The sequence below is a fragment of the Stegostoma tigrinum genome, chromosome 28 (genome assembly GCF_030684315.1).
Source record: "Stegostoma tigrinum isolate sSteTig4 chromosome 28, sSteTig4.hap1, whole genome shotgun sequence".
NCBI lineage: Eukaryota > Metazoa > Chordata > Chondrichthyes > Orectolobiformes > Stegostomatidae > Stegostoma > Stegostoma tigrinum.
In genome coordinates, this window is record NC_081381.1 from 18,383,732 (window position 1) to 18,410,435 (window position 26,704).

Consider the following 26,704-nt stretch of genomic DNA (forward strand, 5'->3'; position numbering starts at 1 on the left):
AGGCCAAACGGCCTACTTGTGCTCCTATTTTCTGTGTATCTAATTGGCAAACCATAGCGACCTGTCTTCTACAGAGTGAACCGGACACAATTCCAATTGCCCTAAATCTAGGGATAGTGAAGGGCATGAATAAGGGGGAAGGGGTGGCCTCTGAAGACTGACCCTCCTCCCCCACCCGACTTTGCCTCTGACCATTCCCAACCCCTCCCACACCCTGCGATGACCACTCGTGGGAAGAGTGTAAAGAATACTTACCTGCTGGATCTCGCGAGGAGTAATCCTGAAGCAGTGAGCTTTCGGACCTAGGTGTCCACAGCTTCTGGCAGTGCACCAATGTTGAGGCTTGTGATAGGGTGAGTATATCTCCGTCACTCACCCTTTAACGATCTGATTCGTGGGTGGTTGGAACAGGATCTCTTGGTGTTCATTGGGAAACAGGCTCACCTTTACACTTTTGTTTTAAAAACATTGGAACATTCCACCCAAGCTTTGTCCGCATAAGGTGGGGTGGGCTTCCCACTGCTTACAGTGACTGGTCAGAGTGACTGAGTTTCGGGCAGCAAGCTCATGAACTTTTGGGGAAGGCAGATCTAAGGGTCCCAAAGCTGAAATATATGGCCTCTATTTCACCAATGTTCTGCCAGACCATGGGCACCGTGCATTTGTCTCGCACCTTTAACATCGTGTCAAGGTTATTGTTGTAAGATGAAATTAGAATGGGTGACCATAAGCTTGGTCAGAGAAATAGTTCGTAAGGCCATAAGATGGAGAAACAGAAGTGGACCTTTCAGCCCTTCAGTCACATTATGGCTGATCTAATGATCCTCAACTCCACTTTCCTCCCTTCACCTCATAAGCCATGATTCCCTTCCTGATTGAGACTTGTCTATCTCAGCTTTGAGAATATTTAACGGCCGTCTGCGGTAAAGAATTCCACAGATTCACAATCGTCTGAAAGAAGTGATTCCTCCTCATTATTGAAGATGATCCCTTATTCTGAGATTATATCTTCTGGTCCTACACTGTCCCATAATGGGAAACAACCTTCCATCAGTTACCTTGTCAGGTTCCTGAAGAACCTTATACTTTTTCATCTCGTTCATCTAAACTCCAATAAGTACATTCCTAATCTAGTTGACATCTCTTTATAAGGCAGTCTCTCCATATCTGGGATCAGCCTAGTGGACCTTCACTACACTGCCTCCAATGCCAGTTTATCTTCCCTTAGATAAGGGACCCAAAACTGATCCTAGTATTCCAGCTGTGGTCTGACAAGTGTGTAGTATACAAAAACAGAAATTGCTGGAAAAGCTCAGCAGGTCTGGCAGCATCTGTGGAGAGAAATTCAAGTTAATGTTTTGGCTCCAGTGACTCTTCCTCAGAATTAGTGTCATGTGTAGTTTTAGCAAAATCTTCCTACTTTTATATTGCATTTCCTTGGAGGTATGGAGCGTTGGTAGTGTTCTGAGCCAGGAGGCCCAGGTTCAAATCCCATCTGCTCCAGAGGTGTGCAATAACAGCGTGAATAGAAAAATATCTACCAACTTCCTATGTTTCAAAAGTGCTACCTTCAGAAAGATCTTCTTTTTTGTATGGGCTGGAACCCCTCTGATCTTGCTGCTGCAAAAAGTGACCTACATATGGGATGGAATGGGATCTGGCAGATGGGGCTATTATTTAAGCTCCTGCCTGCCTCCAAACCTTAAAATGTGAGCCTGGCAAATTGTGCCTGTCAATTCCACTGCTCTGTCTATGGCTTCTGAAATCTGGAAATGGACAGCTCACTAAATTTGACAATTTACTACATAGTATAATCTGCACACTTTTAAATTATACTTTACCCAGTCCTCAGCACTACTTGCCCTTCATTGATCCATGGTGTCAGACCTTTATTTACCCATGTTTCTCCAAGAGAGAAACTATTCAGTCACTGTCGTTACTTAATAAAGTATAATGGGCAATCTGTGAGGCACAGTTACCGTGGAGCAGAGAAAGAGCCTAACTCCCTCCTTCATAAAAATTATAATAGGTGGCACAACCAGATCAGCTGAAACCAGTCACTGAACCCAGTGCTGAAAATGATTAAGATCAATGAAAAGCACAGACCAGAATTCAATCTCCCACTGAGTCATTGTGTCAGCAATAGTAAATGTCTACTTCATCGCCATGTTTTGCAGTAGCAAGGGCACTAATAGATTAAGAAGGAAGTGTAAATTAGAATGAGTGAATTTAATGCCAAATCAGATGCACAAAAACAGAGAGGGAATGCAAATTCTAAAAAGCATTTAACGGTGACAGAACATGACTCCACACTTGCAAAAATAGGTTTTTAGTTCCACACAGGTTGTTTCAGAACAACTAACACTTGCCATAGCGTTAAAGATGTACTTAAGCTAGGATGGACAATGCTTTACATTTCTGCAGTTAACTTAGTTTATATCTATCACTGAAGTGCACACTGTGTCGTTGGCTGTATGAAGCATACAACAAGATGCCAAAATGCATGTGGTGACTTTTGAATAATGATACATCAGCCTGATACCTATAGTTACTGCACTTTGTATACAAATCGCACCAGTAGTCTCTGTCTAACTGTGGCTATTTGTAATTTATTGGTTATGCTGAACTAGTCATCCAGTTTGGGACCACATGGTGGTTCAGTGGTTAGCATTGCTACCTCACAGCACTGGGGACTGAGGTTCTGCTCCAGCCTCAGGCAACTATTTGTGTGGAGCTTGCATGTTCTCCCCGTGTCTGAGTGGGGCTTCTCTGATGCTCTGGTTTCTTCCCACAGCCCAAAGATTAGGTGGATTGGCCATGCTAAATTGTCCATAGCGTCCAGGGATGTGCATGCGAGGTGGGTTAGCTGTGGGAAATGCAAGATTACAGGGATAGGGTAGGAAGTGGGTAAGTGTGGGCTCAATGGGACAAAGGGCCTGCTTCCACACTGTAGGGATTCTATTCTAACAACCATTTGCCTTTACTTGTCAAACTTTGTGATTTATGCTCAAGGACTCTCATATCCCTCTATGCTGTACTTTTCTGCAGTCTCACTCTATTAAATAATATTCAGCTCCTCTACCAGGAGTGCATAAACTCACTCACAGTTTCTCATATTATAATCCACCTACCAAGCTTTTGCAGCACTCCGTTAAACTATCTCAATCCCTCTGTAGAATCTTTCCACCATCCTCAGCACCATCCTTCCCATCAATTTTTGCATCATCCACAAACTTGGCTGCAGTACATTCACATTGCGTCATCCAAGTCATTAATAGATATTGTAAATAATTGTGGCCCCCTCACTGATCCCAGTAACACTCCACTAGTTACAAGTTGATAGCCTGAAAATGCCCCTCTTGCTCCAACTTTTTGTCATATCATAGTTGGCAATCCTCAATCAATGGCAATAAACTATCTCCCATACCATGGGTCGGATCTTCAAAGATGGGAGAGAGCTGGAGATAAGGAACTGTTAAGGGGGATTAGCAAAGTTCACTAAATTACACTCAAATAGGCAAAAGAAGCCAATAGAGATAAAAGAAAAATCTTGTTGCACATAGCCAGCACTCAGAATCCAGTGTCTGTGGTAAGCAATAGAGCGAGAATTCGTGTATTGCCTCGAAATGGAAGAATGAGCTATTGATGATTGAGAGAAGGTAAGGGAGTATCACTCAGTGAATCCTTCTTTCAGAGAGTCAACACTGACCCAGCAGGCTGAATGGCTACTTTCTGTGGTGAGGGACTGTTCTGGGAATCTGGTTCAGGACAGGGATTCTAGAACTTGGCACCTGAGGAAACAGCTACAGCCATCGAAGGTGGAATGAGGAAACTCGGACATTGGAAGGATCAAAGGTGGAGAGGCTCGGAGATCTTGGAAGTTAGAAGGTCTTGAAGAGTTCCTATCTTAGAAAGATAGGAAATAGGGAAAGGTTCATAAACATTTCCAGGATTCGCAGTATCCTGTTTTTGAGTTGGTATATGGAGGGATGTGTAAACATGGATGTGAATTTTAAAATATGGCATTGCTGGATTGTGAATCCATGAGAACAGGCTCAATAGGGAAACGAGACTTGGTGTGAGTAGTCATTTTTTAAAAATTTATTCGTATGATTAGGGCACGACTCAATAGGCCAGCATTATTGCCCATCCCTAATTGCCCAAACGGTGTTTTAAGAGTCAACCCTTGGGCCTGGAGTTACATGTAGGCCAGTCAGGATAAGGATGGCAGTTAACTTCACTCAAGGAAATTAGTGAACCTGATGGGGCTGTTCTCCAACATCCCCGCCCCGACTCTATAGCAAATGGCAATGGATTCACAATTCCAGATTTTAACTCTTCATTCCAGATTTTTATTGAATTCAAATTCCACCATTTACCATGGTACGATTCAAACTCAGCTTCTCAAGACTACCCGGGTCTCTGGATTAATGAGCATACTGTTAATACCACCAGGCCATCACCTGACGCTGGAGTGGCACATCTCCCTGTTAGTTCCCTCATTTGTCTTGCTGGTTGGAAATAGCATTGCACCAGCAGCTGTGGAAACAATACAATGAACCTCTGACTTATTGTTAGTCTTATTTGCTAAAGAAGAGTGCACATCAATGAGTAACTTCCCAAAGGCAGTCGGAAAGTGGGTGAATAAAAGAAAGAGCTGAATGAAGTGAGAATAATAGCAGCGTGGTGGTACTGTAACTAGACCAAAGCTCATACTCTGGAGGTAATCCCAGTGGGCAACCTGTGGAATTTTAATTCAATTAATAAAATAAATCTGGAATTTAAAATCAGTCTTAATCACGGTGGCTGTGAAACAACCATCAATTGTTGTCTGCAATCAGGAGCTAGTCACTCAGTTCAAGGGCCATTAAGGATGCGCAACAGATGTGGACTGTGCCATTGACAGCACAGCCCATTCACTTTGTAACAAATTGGCTGCTCGTTTACCCGTATTACAGCAGTTACTATTTTTCGAAAGCTTTGTTGGGTTTGAGATGGCGAACTGGGGAGATCCACAGTCTGCTGTATAAAACACAGGTCTTCTCATCTCTTCTGATCGACAGTAGGATGTGTAAACCTGACCTACTGAAGAGTGAAGGCCAGGAGTTCAAAATGGAATCTACTGCTGCCCTTCTCAGTATTGAGAGTGAAGGGTAGGACGTTTGAAGTGGCTGCGCTTAAAGCAGTGGCCGTCCCGTAAAAAGGTTACGTTTAGAGTCATAGAGTTGTACGGCACAGAAACAGACCCTTCAGTCCAACTCGTCTGTGCTGACCAGGTGTCCTAAACTACTCTATTCCCATTTGTCAGCATTTGGCCCACATCCCTCTAAACCCTTCTTATTCTTATACCCATCCTAGTGCCTTTTAAATGTTGTTACTGTACCAGCCTCCACCATTTCCTTTGGCAGCTTGTTCCACATATGCACCACACCCTGCATGAAAAGGTTGACCCTTAAGTCCCTTCTACATCTTTTTCTTCTAACCTTAAGCCTGTGCCCCTCTAGTTTTGGACTCCCCTACCCTGAGAAAAAGTCCTTGGCTACTCATCCTATCCATGCTCCTCTCTTTTTTTTATAAACCTCTGTAAGGTTAACCTTCAGCCTCTGACGCTCCAGGAAAAATAGTTCCAGCCTATCCAGCCACTCCGTCAAGCACAAACCCTCCAACCCTGGCGACATTCTTGTAAAACTTTTCTGAACCCTTTCAACTTTCATAGTATCCTTCCTATAGGAGTGAGAGCAGAATTGCATACAGTTTTCCAAAAGTGACCTCACCAGTGTCCTGTACAGCTGCAACATGACATCCTAACACCTATACTCCATGAACTGACCCATAAAGACTACCATTCCAAATGCTTTCTTCACTGTCCTATCTACCTGCATCTCTACTGCCAAGAAACTATGAACTCGCACACCAAAATCTCTTTGTTAGCAACACTCCCCAGGACCTTACTATTAAGTGTGTAAGTCCTGCCCTGATTTGCCTTTCCAAAATGCAGCCCCTCACATTTATCTAAATTAAACTCCATCTGCTACTCTCCAGCCCAATGGCCCATCTGATCAAGATCTTGCTGTACTCTGAGGTAACCTTCTTCGCTCTCCAGTACCCCTTTAATTTTGGTGTCATACAGATCATGTCCTCTGCTCTGCCATCATCAATCCTCTTTGTTACTTTTTCAAAATACTCAGTCAAGTTAGTGAGACATGATTTCACACGCACAACACCATGTTGACCATCCATACACAGTCCTTGCCGTCACAGGATTCCCTCCACCAACTTGCCCTACTCTGATGTCAGGCTCACCAGTCCGCTGTTCTCTGGCTTTTCCTTACCACCTTCAGTATTCCGGCTCCTTCCCTCTGCTTATGATTGGTACAAATATCTCAGCAAAGGGCCCAGCAATCACTCTCCTTGCTTCCCATAGAGTTCTCAGATCCCGGGGATTTATCCACCTTTATGCATTTCAAGATGTCCAGTACCACCACCTCTGTTTTTTTCTAATTTTTCAACATGTCGCTATGTATTTCTCCACATTCTCTATCTTCTATATCCTTCTCCACAGTCAACACTGATGCAAAATACTCATTTAATTTCTCCCTGCCTCCTGCTGCTCCACAGAAAGGTGGCCTTGCTGATCTTTAACAGGACCTATTCCCTTCCTAGTTACCCTTTTGTCCTTAATATATTTGTGGAATCCCTCTGGATCCTCCTTAATCCTATTTGCCAAAGTTATTTCAAATCGTCTTTTTGCTCTCCTGATTTCCTTGTTAAGTATACTCCTACTTTAGTGATGAGATTCCAGATATAACTGCCAAATATTAGGAGAGGTTGTGACTAAGTGAGATTTCTGATTTTCCTTTTTATAATGTGTTGGTTACCTGCCTTGTTGTTTGGTTTTATAGTTCATCAACTGTAATCAGCAAATTATGCTAAAATCAACTTTGCTGCCGTCTCTTGGAATTAATCACTTCTGTTTAGGTTACCATTTCTTTAAACACAGTCACTGCAAACAAACGGAACATTAGTCACTGATCTAAAGCACTGAATCTGTCAGGAAGTAATTTGATTTAAACTGGCGGTGTTCTTTTTGTGATCTGTGTGGGTGGCTTTTAGCTTTGTGAGGGTGGGAGAGAGAAGTGTGAATGATAGGGGCGGAGGTGTAAGATCAGAACTGAAAATAAACAGAAAATTGAAATGTCTGCTGATAGCCAGCTCCTGATTCCCTGTCCATTCCCTGCTTAATGGGTGGAGTGGCCACTTTTTGAGAATGAACCAGGGCAGTAAATTATTAGACTTTTGTCACGGCGAGCCAGCAGAATTTGAAAAGCTCTTTGATCGAGGACAAAAAAAAAGTTGGTTTCAATCATCACTGACAATCCCGCAGTTTCTTGGCTCCACCTGTGTAGAGGCTTACCTGTCATCTCGGAATGCTGTCAGAATATAACTGATGGTGTATTGTTATGTTATGTCGCACTTTAGATTTTGCAGTTTCTTCCCTTATAATGCATGGGTCATGTTTTGGATTTGCACGTTCTGATTAAAGTTGGCACTCCCTGGGGCCCAGCTGCTTGGATTGAGTCCAGGGTTATTGTTCAATGTGACCACATCTTTGTTTGTAATGTGTCACCAATCACATGGTTAGAAATGGCTGTTTGACTGGTCCATTCCAAAGACCTGATGGTTTAATAAATGCTGATGCACTTCCTGAAATGAAATCATAGAATTCCTACAGGGTAGAAGCAGGCCATTCGGTCCATTGAATCCACACTACCCCTCTAAAGAGCATTCCACACAGATCCAGCCCCTTACCCTATACCTGTAACCTTGCGTTTCCCATGGCTAACCCACCTATCTTGCACATCCCTAAATACTGTGGGTAATTTAGCATGGCCAGTCCACCTAACTGGCATATCTCTGGACTGTGGGAGGAAACCAGAGCACCTGGAGGAAAGTCTCACAGACACGGGGAGAATGTGCAAACTCTGCGCAGACAGTCGCCCGAAGCTGGAATCAAACCTGGGTCCCTGGCACTGTGAGAGCCACCTTCTTGGAGAGAAGAGTGTTGTAACAGTCACCTTCCTTTCTTTAAAGGACAGATCTATTGACAACTTTTTCTATCTCATCCCCTTTCCACAAGAACGTAAGAAACAGAAGCAGGAGGCCATTTGGCCCATTGCTCCCGCTCCAACATTCAATACGATCACAGCGGAAATTCAACTTTAGCCTCACTGTTTCTGTGGTTTTTGGTAATGTTAGTTTCTTGTCTAGAATGAACATTTGCATTTGTAAATGGTGGGGCTATCGGCATTGGGGGAATGGAAAATTGAAACACTCGGGCGACTGATCCAATCGTTAACTGGATTCAATGTGGATTGTAGGGAATTGGATTTGATTTGTTATTGTTGCATGTACTGCGATACAGTGAAGTGTGCTAACAAGCAAATCATACCATACATAAGTACATTAGGCTAATAAGCAGAGTGCAGAATACAGTGCTACAGTTACAGAGAAGGTATAGAGAAAGGCCACCTTTAATGTATGAGAGGTTCATAAGTCTGACAACAGTGGGGATGAAGCTGTTCTTGAATGTGTTGGTACGTGTTTTCAAACTTCTGTATCTTCAGCATGACGGACGAGGGTGGAACACAATATAACTGGTTTGGGAGAGGTCCTTGATGTTTGGTTGCTTTCTTAGGGCATTGGATAGTATAGATGGAGTCAGTGGATGGAAGGCTGGTTTGTGTGGTGGAGTGGGCTGCATTCACAACTCTCTGCAGTTTCTTGTAGTCTTGGGCAGAGCAGATGCCGTACCAGGCTGTGATGCATCCGGATTGGATGCTTTCTATGGTGCAGCTATAAAACCAGGTGAGAGTCATTGTGGACACACAGAATTTCCTAAGCCTTCTGAGGAAGTAGAGGCATTGGTGTCCTTTCTTAGCCAGTGTCAGATTGTTGGTCATCTTTACTTCAAGGAACTTCAAGCTCTCGACCACCTCTGCCATGGCACCAGAAAGTGGGCATGTCCTTCAATCCATTTAATGAAGTTGACTACCAGCTCCTTCACTGTGACATAGAGTCACAAGTTATTTATTGTCACATATATCTAGAAAGATACAGAGAGAAGTGTTTCATCGCCACAATCCTGGGTTATTTTGAATAACAAGGTGTCTTCAAACATAGCTCCAGGGCTTCTGCAAGTTGTACCGGGACCTCAAGAAATCCCTACACTTCAGGCCTACACCTGAAGGAAGAGATTGTTTGCACCATGTCACTAAGCTGTCTTTCTCTTTCTTGTACTTTGTCTCGTCGTGGTTTGAGATCCGACCCACAAAGTAGGGGTCATCAGAAAACTTGTAAATGGAGATAGAGTTGAATTTGCCCACACAGCCATGAGTGTAGCGGGAGTATAGTAAGGCCCTGAGTGTGCAGCCTTGTCGGGTGTGGGTGTTGGGGATTTTTGTGTAGGAGGTGTGGTCGCCTATTCCTACTGATTGCGATCTATCGGTCGGGAAGTCGAGGACCCAGTTGCAGAGAGAAAAGCAGAGTTCTAGGTCTCGGGAGTTTGGAGATCAGTTTGGTTGGAATTATGCTGTTGAAGGCAGAGCTAAAGTGACGTGCATGTCCTTGTCATCCAGATATTCCAGGGATGAGTGCAGGGCCAAAGAGATGGTGTCTGCCATGGACCTGTTGCGATGGTGGGCAAATTGTAGTGGATCAAGGCAATCTGGGAGGCTGAAGATGATGTGTGCCATTACTAACCTCTCGAATGATGGATGTCAGAACCACTGGCTGGTAGTCATTAAGGCACACTGCCCTGATGTATGGAATGTTTGGAATGGACTGCCAGCTGAGATGGCAATCAGGTTAAGAGATTCTAGAAACGATAGATAAGTATCTGGCACTGCAAAATAAAACTTGAGAGGGTGCCTTGAGAAGTATTGTGACATTTAACAGAGATTTTCAAATTCCAGTGGCATTTTGGTGGGGAAAATTGGGAGATCTTTTCCGCTGGCTGGCATGATTATAACCAGTGACCAGTCACTGAAAATGGGGCAAGATGTAGAGATTAATTTTGTGTCACAGTGAATTTTTGCAATTGGTTGTTGTGTATCTTGGATGAACCAATAACATTTTAAAGGGGAAATTGGATATATCTGGTGCAGATGTGATTCGCTAAATTGCCCCGTTCTGCATCACAGCAATTCTGTGATAAATGCTTGAAATTAAACTACAGGAGCTGGTGGAGGCTGGTACAATTACTACATTTAAAAGCATCTGGATGGGTATGTGAGTAGAAGGAGTTTCAAGGTTCATGGACCAAATGCTAGCAAATGGGACTAGGTTCGTTTAGGATATCTGGTCAGCATGGACAAGTTGGACCAAGGAGTCTGTTTCCATGCTGTACATCTCTATGACTCTAAAAGCTGTGGAGAGGAGGGTAAAGATCAGGGACGGAGAATGTTCAGATCGTTCTTTCAGAGAGCTAGCATGGGCATGGTGGGCCAAAGGGCATCCTTCTGCACTGCATGGATCTCTGATATTTTGTCTAGGATAGACCTGATGGACATTTCTGGAATCTGCTCATTCTAATGTACTTAAGAGTGTGATTTCAAATGTGTAGCCATCAGGAGTGGGAACCTTGGCTGATTTTGTAAAGCATAACCTTGTTTACTAGTTGCAAATATCAGGACCAGCTGTAGTGTAAGTTGATTATTGAAGTGTTATGGGTCAATCGTCATGCATGGTACTTTCTTGGATCTGGATGACTAGGCAGATATTACTGTCTGTTAACATTTTTGTTTTAAAGTTTCTTACTCCAGGTTATTCCATACAGAAGCTTAAATTTATAAGCAAACTTGCTGACCGCTAATCGAACTCTGGAATTTATAGTCAGCTGCCATTAGTTGGAGTTTCGCCCAAAATTATTCAGGATCTTAAAGTGACAGGCTGACAAGCAAGCAGTTCGTTCGAGATTGGGAATAGATAGCAGCACATCATCACAAATTTGATTTATTTACAAATTGCATCAAGATGGTGGTATTGCAGTAATGCCACTAGAAGTGTGCATTAGAATGAGCAGATTCCAAAATAGTCTATCTGGTCTATCCCAAAGGAAATATTAGAGAACTACGTTCTGAGGGACGTGGGTTTGAATCCCACACATAACAGATGGTGAAATTTGGATTCACTAAAAATCTGAAATGAAATGCATTGGTCTATTTGTTTAAAAAAAACTCATTTACTAATTAATTAAATCTGCTGTCCTTCCCTGGTCTGCTTTCATGTGATTAGACCCACCAGCATGTAATTGACTCTTTAGCATTTTGGCAGAAAAATTTTTTAAAAAGTTACTTAAATGGTGAGACATTCCAGGACTCTGAGATGCAAAGCGATCTGAGTATCCTTGTCTGCATGAATCTCAAAAGATTTGTGTGCAGGTACAGGAAGGAATTAGGAAAACTTGCACAATATAATTTATTGCAAGGGGAATTCATTACAAAAGTAAGGTGGCTTTGCTTCAGTTATACAGGGCACTGCTGTGTATCTGGAGTACTGTGCTAAGTATTTATGGAAGGATGTAAGTACATTGGAAGCAGTTCAGAGTAGGTTTACCAGACAAATAGCTGGAATGAGAGGGTTAACTTATGAGAAAGGTTGGACATACTGGACTTATATCCGCTGGGGTTGAGAAAAAATGAGATCAGTTCACTGAAACACACAAGATCCTGAGGGGTTTTGACAGGGCGGATGTCGAAAGGATACTTCCAGCCATGTGAGAATCTAGGATTCGCCATTGCAAAATCAGGGGTCACCCACGGAAAACAGAGGTGAGACAATTTATTTTTCTCTCAACCGCTTTGAGTCTTTGGAACTGTCTTCCTGAAAAGGTGTTGGAAGCAGAGTCCTTCAATATTTTTAAGGCAGAGGTAGACACAGTCTTGGCCAGCAAGGAGGATATAAGGGCATAGAGGGTGGGCAGGAACATGGATTTGTCATTGCAATCAGACCCACCACGATCCTCCTAAATGGCAGAGCAGGCTTGAGGGGCCGAATGGCCTGCAAAGCTCCTAGTTCATATGTTTGTTCATTATCAATGAGACATGAATACACATGGTTTATTTGTTTGACCACTTGTTTGTCCAATTGGACAAAAACAATGGAGGTACTTAGGACAAGAAACACATCAGGGAGAGGTGGGGTTTACAGCAAATTGTAATGGCTTGGAATGCACAGGCTGCAAGGGTAGTGGAAGCAAAATGGATTTGAATGAATCTTCCAAGAGGAAGGTTTACAGGGCTAACAAGAAAGGGAGTGGATCTAACTGGATGGCTGTTTTCAGCAAGCCAGTGCATATACAGTGGGCCCAATGGCCACACTCTGTGCTGTATCATTCTATCAAGTGTTTTAATGATTAGCGGCCCTTGTGTTTTCCTGCAGTTTGGATTCAGTTCCTGTTGACCGCTTAACACGTGCAATGTAGATCTACCAAACTTTCAGAACATTTTTACCAGCACTCTTTCAGGCAGGGTCTGATGTGATAGTTTGCTTGATAGTGCACTAGACAGATTAGAGGCTACGTAATGAAAACAGACTAAAGGCAAAGCCTTGTCTTGGTCAGACAGTGGTCTTCCGTCACTTTGTTTTGACGACATACTTTTCTGGGTTTCAGCAATAGGTTTATTTAGCGGAGATAAGCAACTCGTGAAACGTGTTAGATTAAGAAGGGGAATGACTAAGACAGATGGTATTGAACGATCTCTGAGCACAGATTAACTGATACGCATTGTGTTTCATGTCAGACTTCTGAAAGGAAGTAGGATGACATGCTGTTTCTTACCCACATTTTTATTCCAGCAAGCTAAACACTGCAAGTCGGAACAGGAGCAACTGTGAGAGTTTAATAAGAAACAGTCTGTGTCAAAACAATTTGGAATTTTTTTGTGCAACAGTCCGAGACAGGTGAACGTGCAGCCAAGTTATTCTTTCTTACTTTCTTCCTTGACATTTGCTCGCCACTCAAAGCTCCCTGGAGGAGAGACCGCGGCTTTTGAGTTGGTAGCTTTTAAATATTGGGACGTGGCTTTGAATGTGAACAAATGACTGGATCCCTGTCTCAGCAGCTGTCAAATAACATTGATTTGGCCCCAGCTCCAGTACAAATTGAGTTGACTATTTTTAAGATGATGGATGTGGTTTCCTAAGGTCTGTTTTTTAATTGTGTTGTCATTATTGGCTCATTGCTGAACCACTGGCCTGCCTCTGTCTGGCTGCTGAGAAATCTGCTTTTCAATGAGTCACTATGTCACGATCCCTAGAATGAAGTTAAATGCTAATCTTTGCCAGGAATTTTGCAGTTGGAACCTTTCCCCATTTGCTGAAGGTCAAGTATGTGAACTGGACAATAGAGGGGGTATCACTGGAGCATCAGTGGGAATACTGACAGTTAATTGCCATCAAAATCCCTCTCCCCTTCACCTGCAGACCCTCTCCAAAAATTGTTGGCCATGGAAAGACACCTGCACCCCACCATCTGTACCCTGGACCACAACATTTATACCTAGGTAGCTGTATCAGTGCGTGACAGCAGTGATCTTGTGAAATAAGATAATGTGGTTGGCATTTACAGGGTCTGTACTTGCTGCTGCCTTTCATTTTCCTCCTGATTAGATTGAATGACAGAGGGGTGTTGCTGCAGAGATTATGGGGCAATAGAAATCCACTGCCATGACAGCCGTTGTTTCCGCGCCACTCGTTAATTCAGTTACAAACTCAACTGAGGCATTTTAATCTGTTGTTCTAGGTTAAAGTGTGGTTTTTCATTTCCCTGGGGGTTGATTGGTGCTGGACTAAGCTCATCCTGTCGAATCCCAAGCCAGCCCCTTACTACTGTCTGTTTCAGAACAGACAGTGATTTCATTCACATTAAGGGTCAGACTCTCTGAACTCGAGGATGGTGTTCAGAAACCTACCTGATTGGCTTTATTGTGAAACCGGCAAACACCTGGGTACGGGAGACAGAGTGTCAGCTGAGTGCAAGATGAAGGCCAGATGCAAAGAATAGACTTTATCATCATTTGGAAGCTGCTTACTGCTTGGTACGAATAGAATTATTTGAATAGACAGCACAGAAACAGGAATTTGAGCCCAGTGCTTAATGTTGTAAATCCTTGCTCCTTCTCACACTCTGTCTTCATTTACCCTCATCTACATAAACTAGTAATCTTATCTCCCTCGTGGGTTTATTTAGTTACCCCTTTGTCTCTGCGATTCACTTCAGCTAATCCCTCAGCTGGCAAGTTCCACATTCTCATGGTCATACAGAATGTGGAAAGTGCAGAAAACAGACAATTTAATAAAAAATCTTACATGGGATATAAGCATGTCAGATTAGGCCAGCCATGCTGCTATCCATTTTTTTTTCACATTTATCCTGATGAGTGTGAGATGGAAAACTGTGTTAGCGTGTCTGTCTTTTTATTTGATGTCCACTGTCTCCCCTTTCACTCAGGAAAGAAATTTTTCTTGCCTCCGTCGGATTTAGCAGTGATTTTTCTGAAGTTTATGACCCCTGAAAGCAGAAATATATTCTCCACATCTACGGTGTTTAAAACCTTTCACAATTCTCCAGAACATCTATCAGATTATCCCTCAGTCTTCTCTTTCTGGACAACAGTCCCACCAGCCCATTCTGATGAGTATAATCCTTCAGTTCTGAATGAATTGTCTGATTGTTTCTCCTGCTGTTAAATTTCTGAAGCAGAAACAGGAGACTAGAGGCTAATTTCCATTGTTTTCTTCTATAAAGCCGAGCAGTTCTACCATTTGGGCAAGTGCTCAGTATTAATTGTTAGGACCGGTTCTTGATCCCATGTAATTTTTAATATAAAAAGAGCTCGGGTAAAAAATGGTTAAGGGAACAAAGCGCTTCATTCTTTCTCTCCACACTCAGCTCCTCCTCCTGACGTTATATGTTTTTGAAAAGATTGGAAATCTGTGACAATCTCGTGGTCTCAATGTGTGACACTTCAAGTAGAATACCCGAATCAGTGTTCTCACAATGAGAATGCAAAGCACTTACATTTGCACGTTCTAATTCACTACAGTTTTGTATATCTTGCGTATAAACTGTTTGATTTTTACCATAAAGAAGTGGCATTAAAGATCCTCTATAGTCAATGTATTTGTGTTATCTGATTTACATTCCAGTATTGTCCACAACTTCTCAGTTTTTGGAATGACTGCGGAAAAGCCATTGAATTATCCTGCACTGTTCCATTGAGTGACCTGTTTGCATTCTATCATTGCTAACGGGCCCAATCAAAGGCTGTTCAGTGCAGTGATCTCCATATGAAAGCCAAGTTGTCATGGTGATTGCTTCAGCATGGGCCGTCTTTGACAATCCCTGAGGATGACGGGAAATGAGCAGCACAGAGGTGGTTTTCATAGACTCATGTCTGCACACGATACTCAACTCCAGCAGAGGAGGAGGGGGGGGATGCAGAATCTTGCTTGTATTACAGTAATGAGTTATTGTCTCTCAGACCTCCCACTCCCCATCTTGCACTTTGATCCAAAGCTCTCACCCCCACAGTTTAGTGGATTCTTGTTTTGGATAAATGGTTGCTGAGTTTGTTGGCACTCATGAGGCATAGAGACAGGAGCAGTTAGACCATTCAGTCTTTCAAGCCTGCTCCATCATTCAATAGGATCATGGCTCATCCAACTCAATCCGCTGTTCCCACGTTCGCCCCATAGCTTCAGCTCTTTAAAACTATATCTAATCCTGTCTTCTTGAAAATGCTCAATGTTTTGGCTTCAACCATTTTCTGTGGCAGGCTCACCACTCTCCAGGTGAAGAGGTCTCACCTCACTTCAGTCCTGATTGGTCAACCTGTGGCTTTAGAGTGTAACTCTGGTTCCGGACTCCTTGGGTCATCAGGAACATGCTTCCTGCATTTACTCTGTCTAGTCCTGTTGGAATTTTAGAGACTTCAATGAGAGTCCCAACACAACCCCCGCCTTCCCACCTCATTCTTCTAAACTACAGTGAACATAGTCTTAACTGATCCACTCTCTCTTCATACAACGGTCCTGCCACCCAGGAATTCAGTTTGTTTTTTGTGTGACAAGTAATAGCAGTCATCTGAGGCAAAATCATGGAATCTCCACCACCCAGGCTGTACCTGTCCAAGGAAGTGTCTTGTTAAGACCTTCTCAAGGCCAACTTGCTATGGACTAATAAATGCCAGATAATATCCCAAAAATAAATTTAAAAAAAACTTCAGTAAACTGGCTTCTCTTCACCTATCAAAGAGCTCAATGGTGATCATTTTATCGCTTCAGTTGATCTTTTAAATTCTTGTCCGAACTCTCTTATTCTGAAATTTGTCGTTGGCTCTCCCGGTGTAGTTAGGCTGCAGAACCTGTGCGGTTCTCTTGTGTTATTCTGAAATTCTCCATTATTTTGGAGTTAAGGGCAGCCAAGAGGGTGCTTTAAATTTTGCTTTGCCCCCAGCCCCCCCCGCCCCGCCTTCCTGTGTTAACGAAGGCTAATTGTGTCTGAATGTCACTATCCAATGTGTCAAATGGGTTTGGCAATCATTTGGTGAGGTCAGGACAGAGCTCTGATGTATTGCCACTGTAGTGAACTATTCTCTGCTGCCGAGGCTTGAGAAAGGTCAGTGACTCATGAAGTGGATCACAATTGTAGAGCTTAAGGGCTGAAAACAGAAGTAGGGGTTGCAATAATCAGAGAGCCACTCATAAATTAAATGTGTTTTCCCAGGACGGACTGTGAAACTAGCTATCACAAGGAGAGGGCATATAAGGGAGAAAGGATTAGATGGATATAGTCATAAAGTTAGCTGAGGTACAATGGACTGAAGGCTCATGTGGTGCAAAAACGCCAACACGGAGCTGATGGGCAGAATGGTCTGTTTTTACCTCCCAAGCATTTTGTGATAGCTAGCTGCTGCTCAGCTTCTTCAGAGTACTTATGAGCCAAGTTCCTTTATTTTCTCAAAAGACACTACTGTCCTCCCTGATCCACTGTAGATGATTGAGAGGTTGTTCCCCTTCAGAGAAAGGAGTTGCGAGGAGAATCAATAGAGGTGCTTGAAAATCACAAGGAGTCTGTGCAGAGTAGGAAGGGAGAGCCTGTTCCCATTAGAATAAAGGATTGAGAATTAGAGAATGCAATTTAAGTTGAACGGCAAAGAAAAAGGCATGAGAGCAAACACTTTGTAAGTTCAAATTGCTAGAATGCATTGCCTGAGAGTGTGGTGGAGACAGATTCAATCGTGACTTTTAAAAGGGAATCAGATAAGCATGAAAAGTGGAAAAAAGAAGTCTGGCAGGGGTATTGGACAAAAGCTGGGAGTACGATGAGTTACACTTGCAGAGAACCAGTGCATGTATGATGGGATGAATGGCCTCCATATGCATGCTGCTTCTGTTCTGAAATTCTATCAATGCTCATGTTTCAGTCTCGGTACAGGAACACAAACTAATGAAACTGTAGTTACTGCCCCAGTAGAATATAGTGATCCATGTACCAAATACTCAATCTGTTTTACAAGTATATTTTAAGAGTGTTAATAATGTTACTGCTTGCTTTCCTTTCCCAACTCAGAGGGAGCTGCTACACAAACCTGTTCACTGAATGTTTGTTCAGTGATCAGATTACTGTAATACCATCTCATAGGTCCTTGCCCATGGTTGACGCATTTACCCTTCTCTCGACACCTAAATCACAGCCATTCACACCAGGCCCTCTTCTATTGTTTACTTTCTTTCGCCCCGACCCACGTGTTATCTATACTCAGGATTTTGATGTGTTATAAATTCAGAAGGGCAGAATAGTGCATCCAATAGGCTCTTTGCAATAAGATTATACAACATAAGAACAGAATTAGTCCATTCGACCCATCAAATCTTGTCCACTATGTGATCATGATTGATATGTTTCTCAACCCTATTCCCCTGCCTTCTCCTCGCCCTTGATCCACTGAGTAGTCTATCTCTGTCTTAAATACACTCAATGACTTGGCCTCCACATCAATGAGTTCTACAGATTCATCATCTTCTGGCTGAAGAAATTCCTCCTCTTTCAGTTCTAAAAGATGGACCCTTCACTCTGAGGCTGTACTCTTGGGTCTGAGTCTCTCCTACTAGTGGAAACATCTTTTCCATGTCCAATCTGTCTAGGCCTCTTAATATTCTGTAAGTTTCAATCACGTCCTGCCTCACCCTTCTTTCAGGTAATAACTAAAGGATTTTCTTTTGAACAGTGCTCAGTCATTATGATAGATTGTGCCCATTTCTTTAGAAAATTAAAGCTTTAGGTCCATTGCCATATTCACCTGTGCTCTAGAACAAGGCCTGCAGTCAGTAATTAGAGAGCCACGTCTAGCAGTCAAACATGTAATGAAAGCTAGATTTATGCTAAGTTTGACATGCAGTGCCATCTTTCACCAAGGCAAAACAATGCTAAGTGTATGGGCTTTAAGCTTCACTGGGACCAGGATTGGATGCAGGTGGGAGCTTGTTGGCTGTCATGCTCCTTCCTCGCTCCCAGGCAGGTTTCTTAGGAGGTGGGACGGGGGAGTGGCAGGACCACTCACACTCATGCAGAGCCAGCTGGCAAGTGTGTTACCAGCCTCTTGGAGGATGCCAGCCTGGGTGTTTCAGTTCCCACAGGGTCTCAGTCTAGTGACCTGGAGGTGTCTCCCTGGGGATGGGTGAATGGTGAGGCAGCAGGGGGTCCAGGTAGGTCTTGAGACCCTTCCTACCCGGCTGAGCACAAACAAGACAGGCTGTTGACCTTCCTGTGGGAAGCTCTCCTCCCCACACAAATCAAAGTGGATAGACATGCACACACAGTGGTGGCCTGGTGAAAAAACCGAGTGTTTTAATTAATGTTGGAGAAGCTGCCTCCATGAAGAAGTACACTTTCTCTCATTTGCTTTGCACAGCAGCTTTTTGTACCTTCCTACTGGAATCATCTTTAATTGGCCCATTTTGAGAGCCTGCCTGTTCCCACCGACCCCACTGCCTTACCCCCCGCCCACCTCCCTCCCCACCCCCAACCTCCCCAACTGGAGAGCCACTTTGACCTCTGCTTGACTGCCTGACTTCTTTGGGGAGGATTGCAATTGACTGGCTGTTCCCTTCAGAGTCCCTACCTTGGATAAAAGTAATGTTCAAGAGGAAAGGGGGAGAACAGAAGGATGGTGCTCAGCTAACAATTTGGTGAGCTGGTGCAGATGCGGTGGCCTGAATGACCTCATTCTCCACCATAGGTTCAAAATACTGTCCACCTTTTAAATTTCAATGTGGGTTAATAGGGGAAATCCCATGTGTCTCTGAATAGCGATTTTGAACTCCTGGCTCATGACTGTAACTGTTGCAAAATAGATAGGGCTGTGAAAGCTTGCATTCTGCCCAGTTAGTGCGTAGTATGAAAGATTTTGGTAACTTTAGCATCTCTGTACCTGCCAACTGTCACAGGCAGAGCTTCCCTGATAAGTCATCTGCGGAACTCAGGAAGTGCCGTGTGGAGCAGAGGTGAGATGTCTAGACAGAAGGATGGTAAAAGTGTTAGTGACTTCATTGTGGGATCTCGGATTACGTTGCAGTTCTCTCACTGCCTTTGACTGCACAAGTCCTTCCCTTTCCCTGAGCAAGCACGCACACACACACACAGGCACACACACACATACAGAATGATAAAGAAGTGGATGAGACAGGGAGACTGAGAAACTCAGTAACAGAGAGTGGGTGGGTCAGACACAGATGAGAAGTGGAAATGGGAGATAGAGAAAATACATGGAAAGAAAAGGGAAATTTGGAGAGGGGTAATGGAGAGAGTGAGAGATGGCGATTTGGAGGAAGTGAGAGTGAGAGGCAGAGATCTGGAAGGAGAGAGGAAGGAGGGATGGAGAAAGGACGGGGGAGAGAGAGAGACAGATAAGGGGAAAGGAAGTTGAAGAGAAAGGCAGAGAGAGAAAGGCGTGAGGATAAGAGGCAGAGAGACAGATAGACATAAATAACAAATGCAGAGCCTTGTCCCTCTGCTTGAAAGAGAGGCCAGTTAAATATTAACTTACAGACCCCCAGATCTCACAGGGTTGCATGAAACCTTGATGCTAATTATCATTTTGCTCACAATGTATTTACTTCAGCACCCTGGTAACTCATAACTCATAACTGAAAATGAAAATAATGCCAACTGAGCAGCTGCCACTCTGATTCCACATTCACTGCTTCAATCTGAGCACTTGCTCTGTGCTGATGCACCAGTGCAGCTTGAAGGCAGCGATGCATTGTAGGGGTCTGCCTTTCGCATAGGCTGTTGAAATGAGGACCCTCACTGGCTCTCCATGTTCCATGGCAACAGTGGAAGACAACAAAATGATTTCCTGGGTCCTGGCCAACATTCTTCCTTGAACATTTTAAATGGTCATTCATTTTATTTCATGGTATCTCTGCATCCGAGTTGTGATTGGCTGCATAATGGCCATGAGTAGGTTACAACTACAAATCATTAGGAGCGAAACGGTCAGTCTTTTATTTTATGGGCCCTCTAAGAAAGGAAAGCATTGTTCCTTTAAACAGTGTTCAGGTTTTATCAAACTTGTATTTATCTTTGTGTTGCCTTCTTTGATGAGTGCATTGAGTATAGGAGTTGGCAGCCATGTTGCAGCTGTATGGGACATTTGTTAGGCTGCTTTTGGAACGCTGCTTTCCATTCTGGTCTCCCTGCTCTGGGAGAAAACTTTAAAGGGTGCAGGAAAGATTGACCAGGATGCTGCTAGTGCTGGAGGGTTTGTGATATAGGGAGAGGCTGAATGGGCTGTGGTTATGTTCCCTGAAGCAATGGAGGCTATGGGGTTGACCTTACAGAGGTTTATAAAATCATGAGGGGCATGGATAGAGTGAATAGCCAAGGACATTTTTCCAGGGTAGTGGAGTCTAAAACTAGAGGGCATAGGTTTAAAGTGAGAGGGGAAAGATGCAAAAGGGACCTTAGGGACAATTTTTTTTTCACACAGAGGGTGGTGCATGTATGGAATGAGCTGCCAGAGGAAGTGGTGAAGGCTGGTACAATTACAGCATTTAAAAGGCTTCTGGATGGGTACATGAATAGGAAGCATTTAGAGGGATATGGGCCAAATGCTTGCAAATGAGATTAGATTAGTTTAGGATATCTGGTCAGCATGGACAAGTTGGACCGAAGGCTCTGTTTCCATGCTGTACAACTCTGTGACTATATAGAGGTTAATACTAAGCTTTGTTACTCTGCTTCTCATCTGCTTTTCATGTTTTTTACATTGTGATACTTATAGGACCCAGGAGGAAGAATTACGGTGAGTAACCGGAGTAACACATGATTCAGCATTCCTCTGGTCAGTTCAATTAGATTTATGCCCAGAAGGTTAGACCTTCAATTTGTGGGATAAAGACAGCAGTAACTCTTCCAGGAGATTTGAAGAAATTTCGCAGAGTAGCTGCTGCATTAAGAAGCGAGGATTATTCATTGATCCTGGATAGAGTAGATATGGAGAAACTGTTTTCTCAGGTAAAATCAACAAGGACAAAAGGATTTAAAATGATCTGCAAAAGAAGCAAGGTTAAAGTGAATGGTTAGGGTGTGGAATGCACTGCCTGAAACTATGGTGGAGGCAGGTTCGAAAAAGGCATTCAAGGGAGCACTAGATGATTATTTGTACAAAAATAATGTACATGGATATGGGGAAGAGAAGGAGATTGGCAATAAACAATGATCCTCATTTACTGAGCTGGAGCAAACATGATTGAATGAATGGCCTCTTTCTGCACCGTAACACTCATTAATTCTGCCAATAGCCAGATCAGACATGCAGGGCAGAACAGCCTCCTGTGCTGTACCAGGCTCTGATTCTGTCAAACCTCAGGCCACTTCACTTTACACAGCTCTATCAATTGGACAATATTTTAATCTTTGAGCCATTGTACAAGGGCTACTCTCTCTACTGTACAAGGCTAGAACTTTTCTTGGAATATCAAAGAGAGGAGATGAAGAGCAATGAAGCATTCAACAGTACAATGGCATTCACTTCATCTGTTGTTGCTGAGCTTTTCTTGGATGTAAATTGTTTTTAGCTGAATTGAAACCATGACTACACCCTAATTGGACATGAAGCAGTTTGGGGTTGTTTTTCTCAATATATGTATTTCCTTTTTATTTTGTGCTGCCTATAGGACACAGAAAGTTTAACTATGGTGAGTAACCGGCATCTTATTTCAACTCATCTCTATTTACAAGAAAATCAGTTAAATGTTTGGACCTGTAAAGTTATCACTTCATTTTGACCAGCCACTCGGAGCTGTGGATCTGACATGGAATGTATGGTGTTAATCAGTTTGTATGCTGGCAATGCCAAAGGTTGTCTGTCTGTCCATGAATAGATGACAGCAGGGAAGTCACACAACCATGAGAAAGCTTTCTTGGCTATCCCCTCCCCTGGCCACACTGCTACTGTTGGTCTGGCTGCACCATTACCCCCTCCCCACCCCATCCATCAGTTCCTGGCTGCACCCCTCACTGCATGGCTCCCAAATTCAGGTTCGCCCTGAGCACTGTTGACAACAAACACAGCAATTGACACCATCGAGGGTATTGCAGTTGTACTGAGTCACCTCAAGGTAGAGCATTCTGTACAGAAAATGTTGAATTTTATTGCACTTTCTGTAGTATTCATAGAACATAGAACAGTACAGCACAGTACAGGCCCTTCGGCCCAAGATGTTGTGCAGAACTTTTACCCTAATCCTAAGGTCAATCTAACCCCCACCCCTACCTTATGCTATCATCCATATGCCTATCTAATAGCCGCTTAAATGCCCCTAAAGAGGCCAACTCCACTACCCTCTCTGGTAATGCATTCCACACCCCGACCACTCTCTGAGTTAAGAACCTACCTCTGACGTCTCCCCAATATCTACCTTCACTCCCTTTAAAACTGTGCCCGCGTAATAGGTACCTCCACCCTAGGAAAAAGTCTCTGGCTGTCTACTCTATCTATACCTCTGAACATTTTGTACACCTCTATCAAGTCACCTCTCATCCTCCAATTTGATTTCATTTTCTTTCGCAAATTTTATGAATAAAACATTTTTAGATAGCTTGAAAATTGAAGCAAAATTGTACTAACAGAGATGCAAAATGATTCAAGACCTGGCTATTGTATCTGTTGAAGGATCTAGGCCTGCTCCTAAGATGCTGCTTGGCCTGCTGTGTCCATCCAGCTCCACACTTTCTTATCTCAGATTTTCCAGCATCTGTGGTTCCTAGTATCATTGTGCCTGTTTGTTGCACTGGAGTTTCATAGAATCATAGAATCCCTACGGTCTGGAAGCAAGCCCTTCGGCCCAACAAGTCCACATCAACCTCCCAAACAGCATCCCACCCAGACCCATCCTCCTACCCCTTTCCACTGTAACTCATCTAATCTGCACATCCCTGAACACGATGGGAAATTTAGCCTGGCCAACCCACCTAACCTGCACATTTTTGGACTGTGGGAGAAAACCAGAACACCCGGAAGAAACCCACACAGACACAGAGAGAACGTGCAAACTCCACACAGTCACCCGAGGGTGGAATCAAGCCCGGGTCCCTGGTGCTGTGAGGCTGCAGTGCTAACCACTGAGCCACCATGCCATTTATGGACGTTATTAACATTTTTGGATAAATGTTATGCTTATTAAAACACTGTAAGGTGGAATAAAGCATGATCGGAAAGAAGCATAACCTCCCTATGGTCAATAGCAACAATGTGCTTCAGCCCCATACTCAGGAGATCCTTCACACCCCAGTTCAATGTTTGTCCATTGATCAATCCAACCATTTGTGTCCTTCATGAATTAAAATGAGGGGCTATTTTGTTTTGGAATGAGGTAAATTATTGATTTGTGGTTGATTAAAGGAATTGGCTTTATTGACCCTTTGTGGAATGAGGCAAGTTCTTATTTCTGAAGCTATTTCTTTGGAAAATTCTGTGATGACCAGACCTCCTCTTTCATCTAATACATTATGTGTGTCCATTGTATTGAGTGTAGGGGAAAGTAAAAACATTGATCTAAATACAGATGATAGGGCACATTCACCCATCTATATGATGTTGCCCTGCAGACATCAACTTCTACCAATATCTTCTTTCTGATTCACCACTCTGATACTGTATATAGTTTTCTCTCCATAACTATTCTGTTGCTCCCTTACAACCTCACTACCATTGCTCCCCCATCTCCATCAGAAGCCTACCTTGTTCCTCTCTGACCTCACAAACTTACATTCAGTTTCACTTTCACCTCCAAAGTCTGTGAATATTTGTGCACTTCTTATCTGCACTGCCTTTCCTGCAACTCAATGTTTGATCTCTATTGTCTGGTTTCCACCATTTGCACTGAAATGATCCAAATTGATAGCCATCCATGGCATCCTCTGAAAACTGGAGGACCACCATTATTAAGTCACCTTTTAAAGATTGAGTTAGAGCATTTGCAACAATGGTCTCATCTTCTGTCCCACCACAAGTATGTTTGGAGTCCTCTTGAGGATTTTGCTGTGGCTCCCAACCTCATCCACATTGACATCATCTGAGGAAGCGGTGCAACGTCCATATATATTCTGATGGCACTCAGCTCTACCTCTCCGACATCATCCTTCATCCTCTCACTGTTGCCACATAACTTGTCCTAAATAAGCCAACATTGAGGATAGCAAAGCCATCCTGCTCAGCTACCCAGAATATTAGTTACCTCACCATTTCCCGAGTAGACCATTCTCAGGTTGAAGCAAGCTGCACACAACCTTGGCATTGAATTTCCAATCTTGTAGCTGCTCAATTACAAAAATAAAACAGCTGTATCTGTCTCTGTGATTTGATTTATTACTGTCATGTGCACCGAGGTACAGTGAAAAGTGATGGCTTTACAGGCAGACCATACTATACAAGTGCAATAGGGTAACAGGACACAGTGCAGGATACAGTGTTGTAGCCACTGAAAATGTCAGATCATGATCAACATTAACGTTAAAGTTGGTCAGTTTCAAACCCATCTCGAGGCACTTGTTGCTGAGACACACATCCACCACTCTGCGACATCCAGGTTTGACAATTTCAATGAGCTGCTTGTCAGTTTCCAACTCCATCTCCTCCATAAGCTCCAGCTGGTCCAACCCCTTGATTGGTACCACATTCTCAAACATCCACTTAGACCATAAGACATAGGAGTGGAAGTAAGGCCATTCGGGCCATCAGATCCTCGCCGCCATTTAAATCATGGCTGATGGGCATTTCAACTCCACTTCCCTGCACTCTCCCCGTAGCCCTTGATTCCTTGATTCCTTCCTCTACCTCTGACGCTCAGTAGAGGCAGTGTGTGTAATCCACAAGATGCACTTCATAAATTTGTCCAAGATCCTTAGATAGCACCTTTCAAACCCATGACCACTTCAATCTAGAAGGTCAAGGGCAGCATATACATGGGAACACCATTACCTACAAGCTCCCACACCAAGCAACTCACTGTCCTGACTTGGAACAATATTGCCATCACTATTGCTGGGTCAAATTCTCTGGAACTCTCTCCTTACGGGCATTAGGGGTCTCCCTACAGCTCATGCGGTTCCAGAAGGCAGCTCACTACTACCACCTTCTTAAGGGCAACTAGGGATGGGTAACAAATGTGGGTCAGCCAGCAACACCCGTGAGCCACAAGTGAGTAAAAGAAAGCCCTGACCTGCATTCGCTCCAATTTGCCTAAAGCCTTCAACTGAAAAATGCTCAACCTTGTGTTCAAACTCCTTTGTAGTCTGACCTCTCCTTTACTCTGTAATCTCATCAAACTCTACACCTCTCCTTAACTCTGTAATCCCCTGAGCCTTACACCTGTCCTTAATTGTGTGATCTCCTCAAACCTGACAGATCTCTTTAGTTCTATAATCTCATTAAACCTTACACCTTTTCCTAATTCCTATAATCCCTTTGAGCCTAACGCCTCTGTTAAATCTCTGAGTTCCTTCAGATTTGGCTCTTTTCTTCTGTTCCACCATGGCTGCTTGTACCTTCCTTCATCCAGCATTCACACTCAGGACTTCTCTACATTCCCCCTCCACCTCTCTCTCTCTTCCTTAGATCACAATGAAATGCCCTTTCAAAGATTTTTGTACTTTAAAGATGTCAATGTATATGTGAGGGTTGTGTTGGGAAGCTGGTTTGAAGTCTTATCTGCAAGTTGGCATGGCTCTGCAGTGTCATTCTGAAATATAGGTACCGTTCCTCTAGGTCTTCTGACCTTCAATGAATCTGGAGTTCCAACATGTAAGATTTATTGCTAGAGTATTCAGCCAGAGGTCCAGATAATGTTCTGGGGACCCAGCTTTGAATCCCTTCATGGCGGATGGTAGAATTTGAATTCAATAAATATCTGGAACTATGAGTCTAATGATGACCAAGAAGCCTTTGTCAATTGCGAGAAAACCCTATCTGGTTCACTAATGTCCTTTTGGGGAAAGAATCTGCCATCCTTACCTGGTCTGGCCTACATGTGAGTCCAGACCCACAGTAATGTGTGGTTGACACTTAACTGCCATCTGGGCAGTTAGGGATGGTTAATAAATGCTTCCCTGGGCAGTGACATCCACATTTGTAATGAA

General features: G+C 43.4%; 1 protein-coding gene across 6 annotated transcripts in view; it reads left to right on the forward strand.

Moving 5' to 3' along the window:
- Positions 1 to 26,704, forward strand: part of agrn (agrin) — a 545,020-nt gene that overhangs the window by 205,651 nt on the left and 312,665 nt on the right. For 5 of the 6 annotated variants that reach the window (XM_048561783.2, XM_048561787.2, XM_048561785.2 and 2 more), the window contains exon 3: positions 22,243 to 22,263. The exons of the other annotated variant lie outside the window; for it this stretch is intronic. In XM_048561783.2, coding sequence (XP_048417740.2) covers positions 22,243 to 22,263 — 21 coding nt within the window. The remainder of the gene's footprint in view (positions 1 to 22,242; positions 22,264 to 26,704) is intronic. 6 annotated transcript variants of the gene reach the window in all.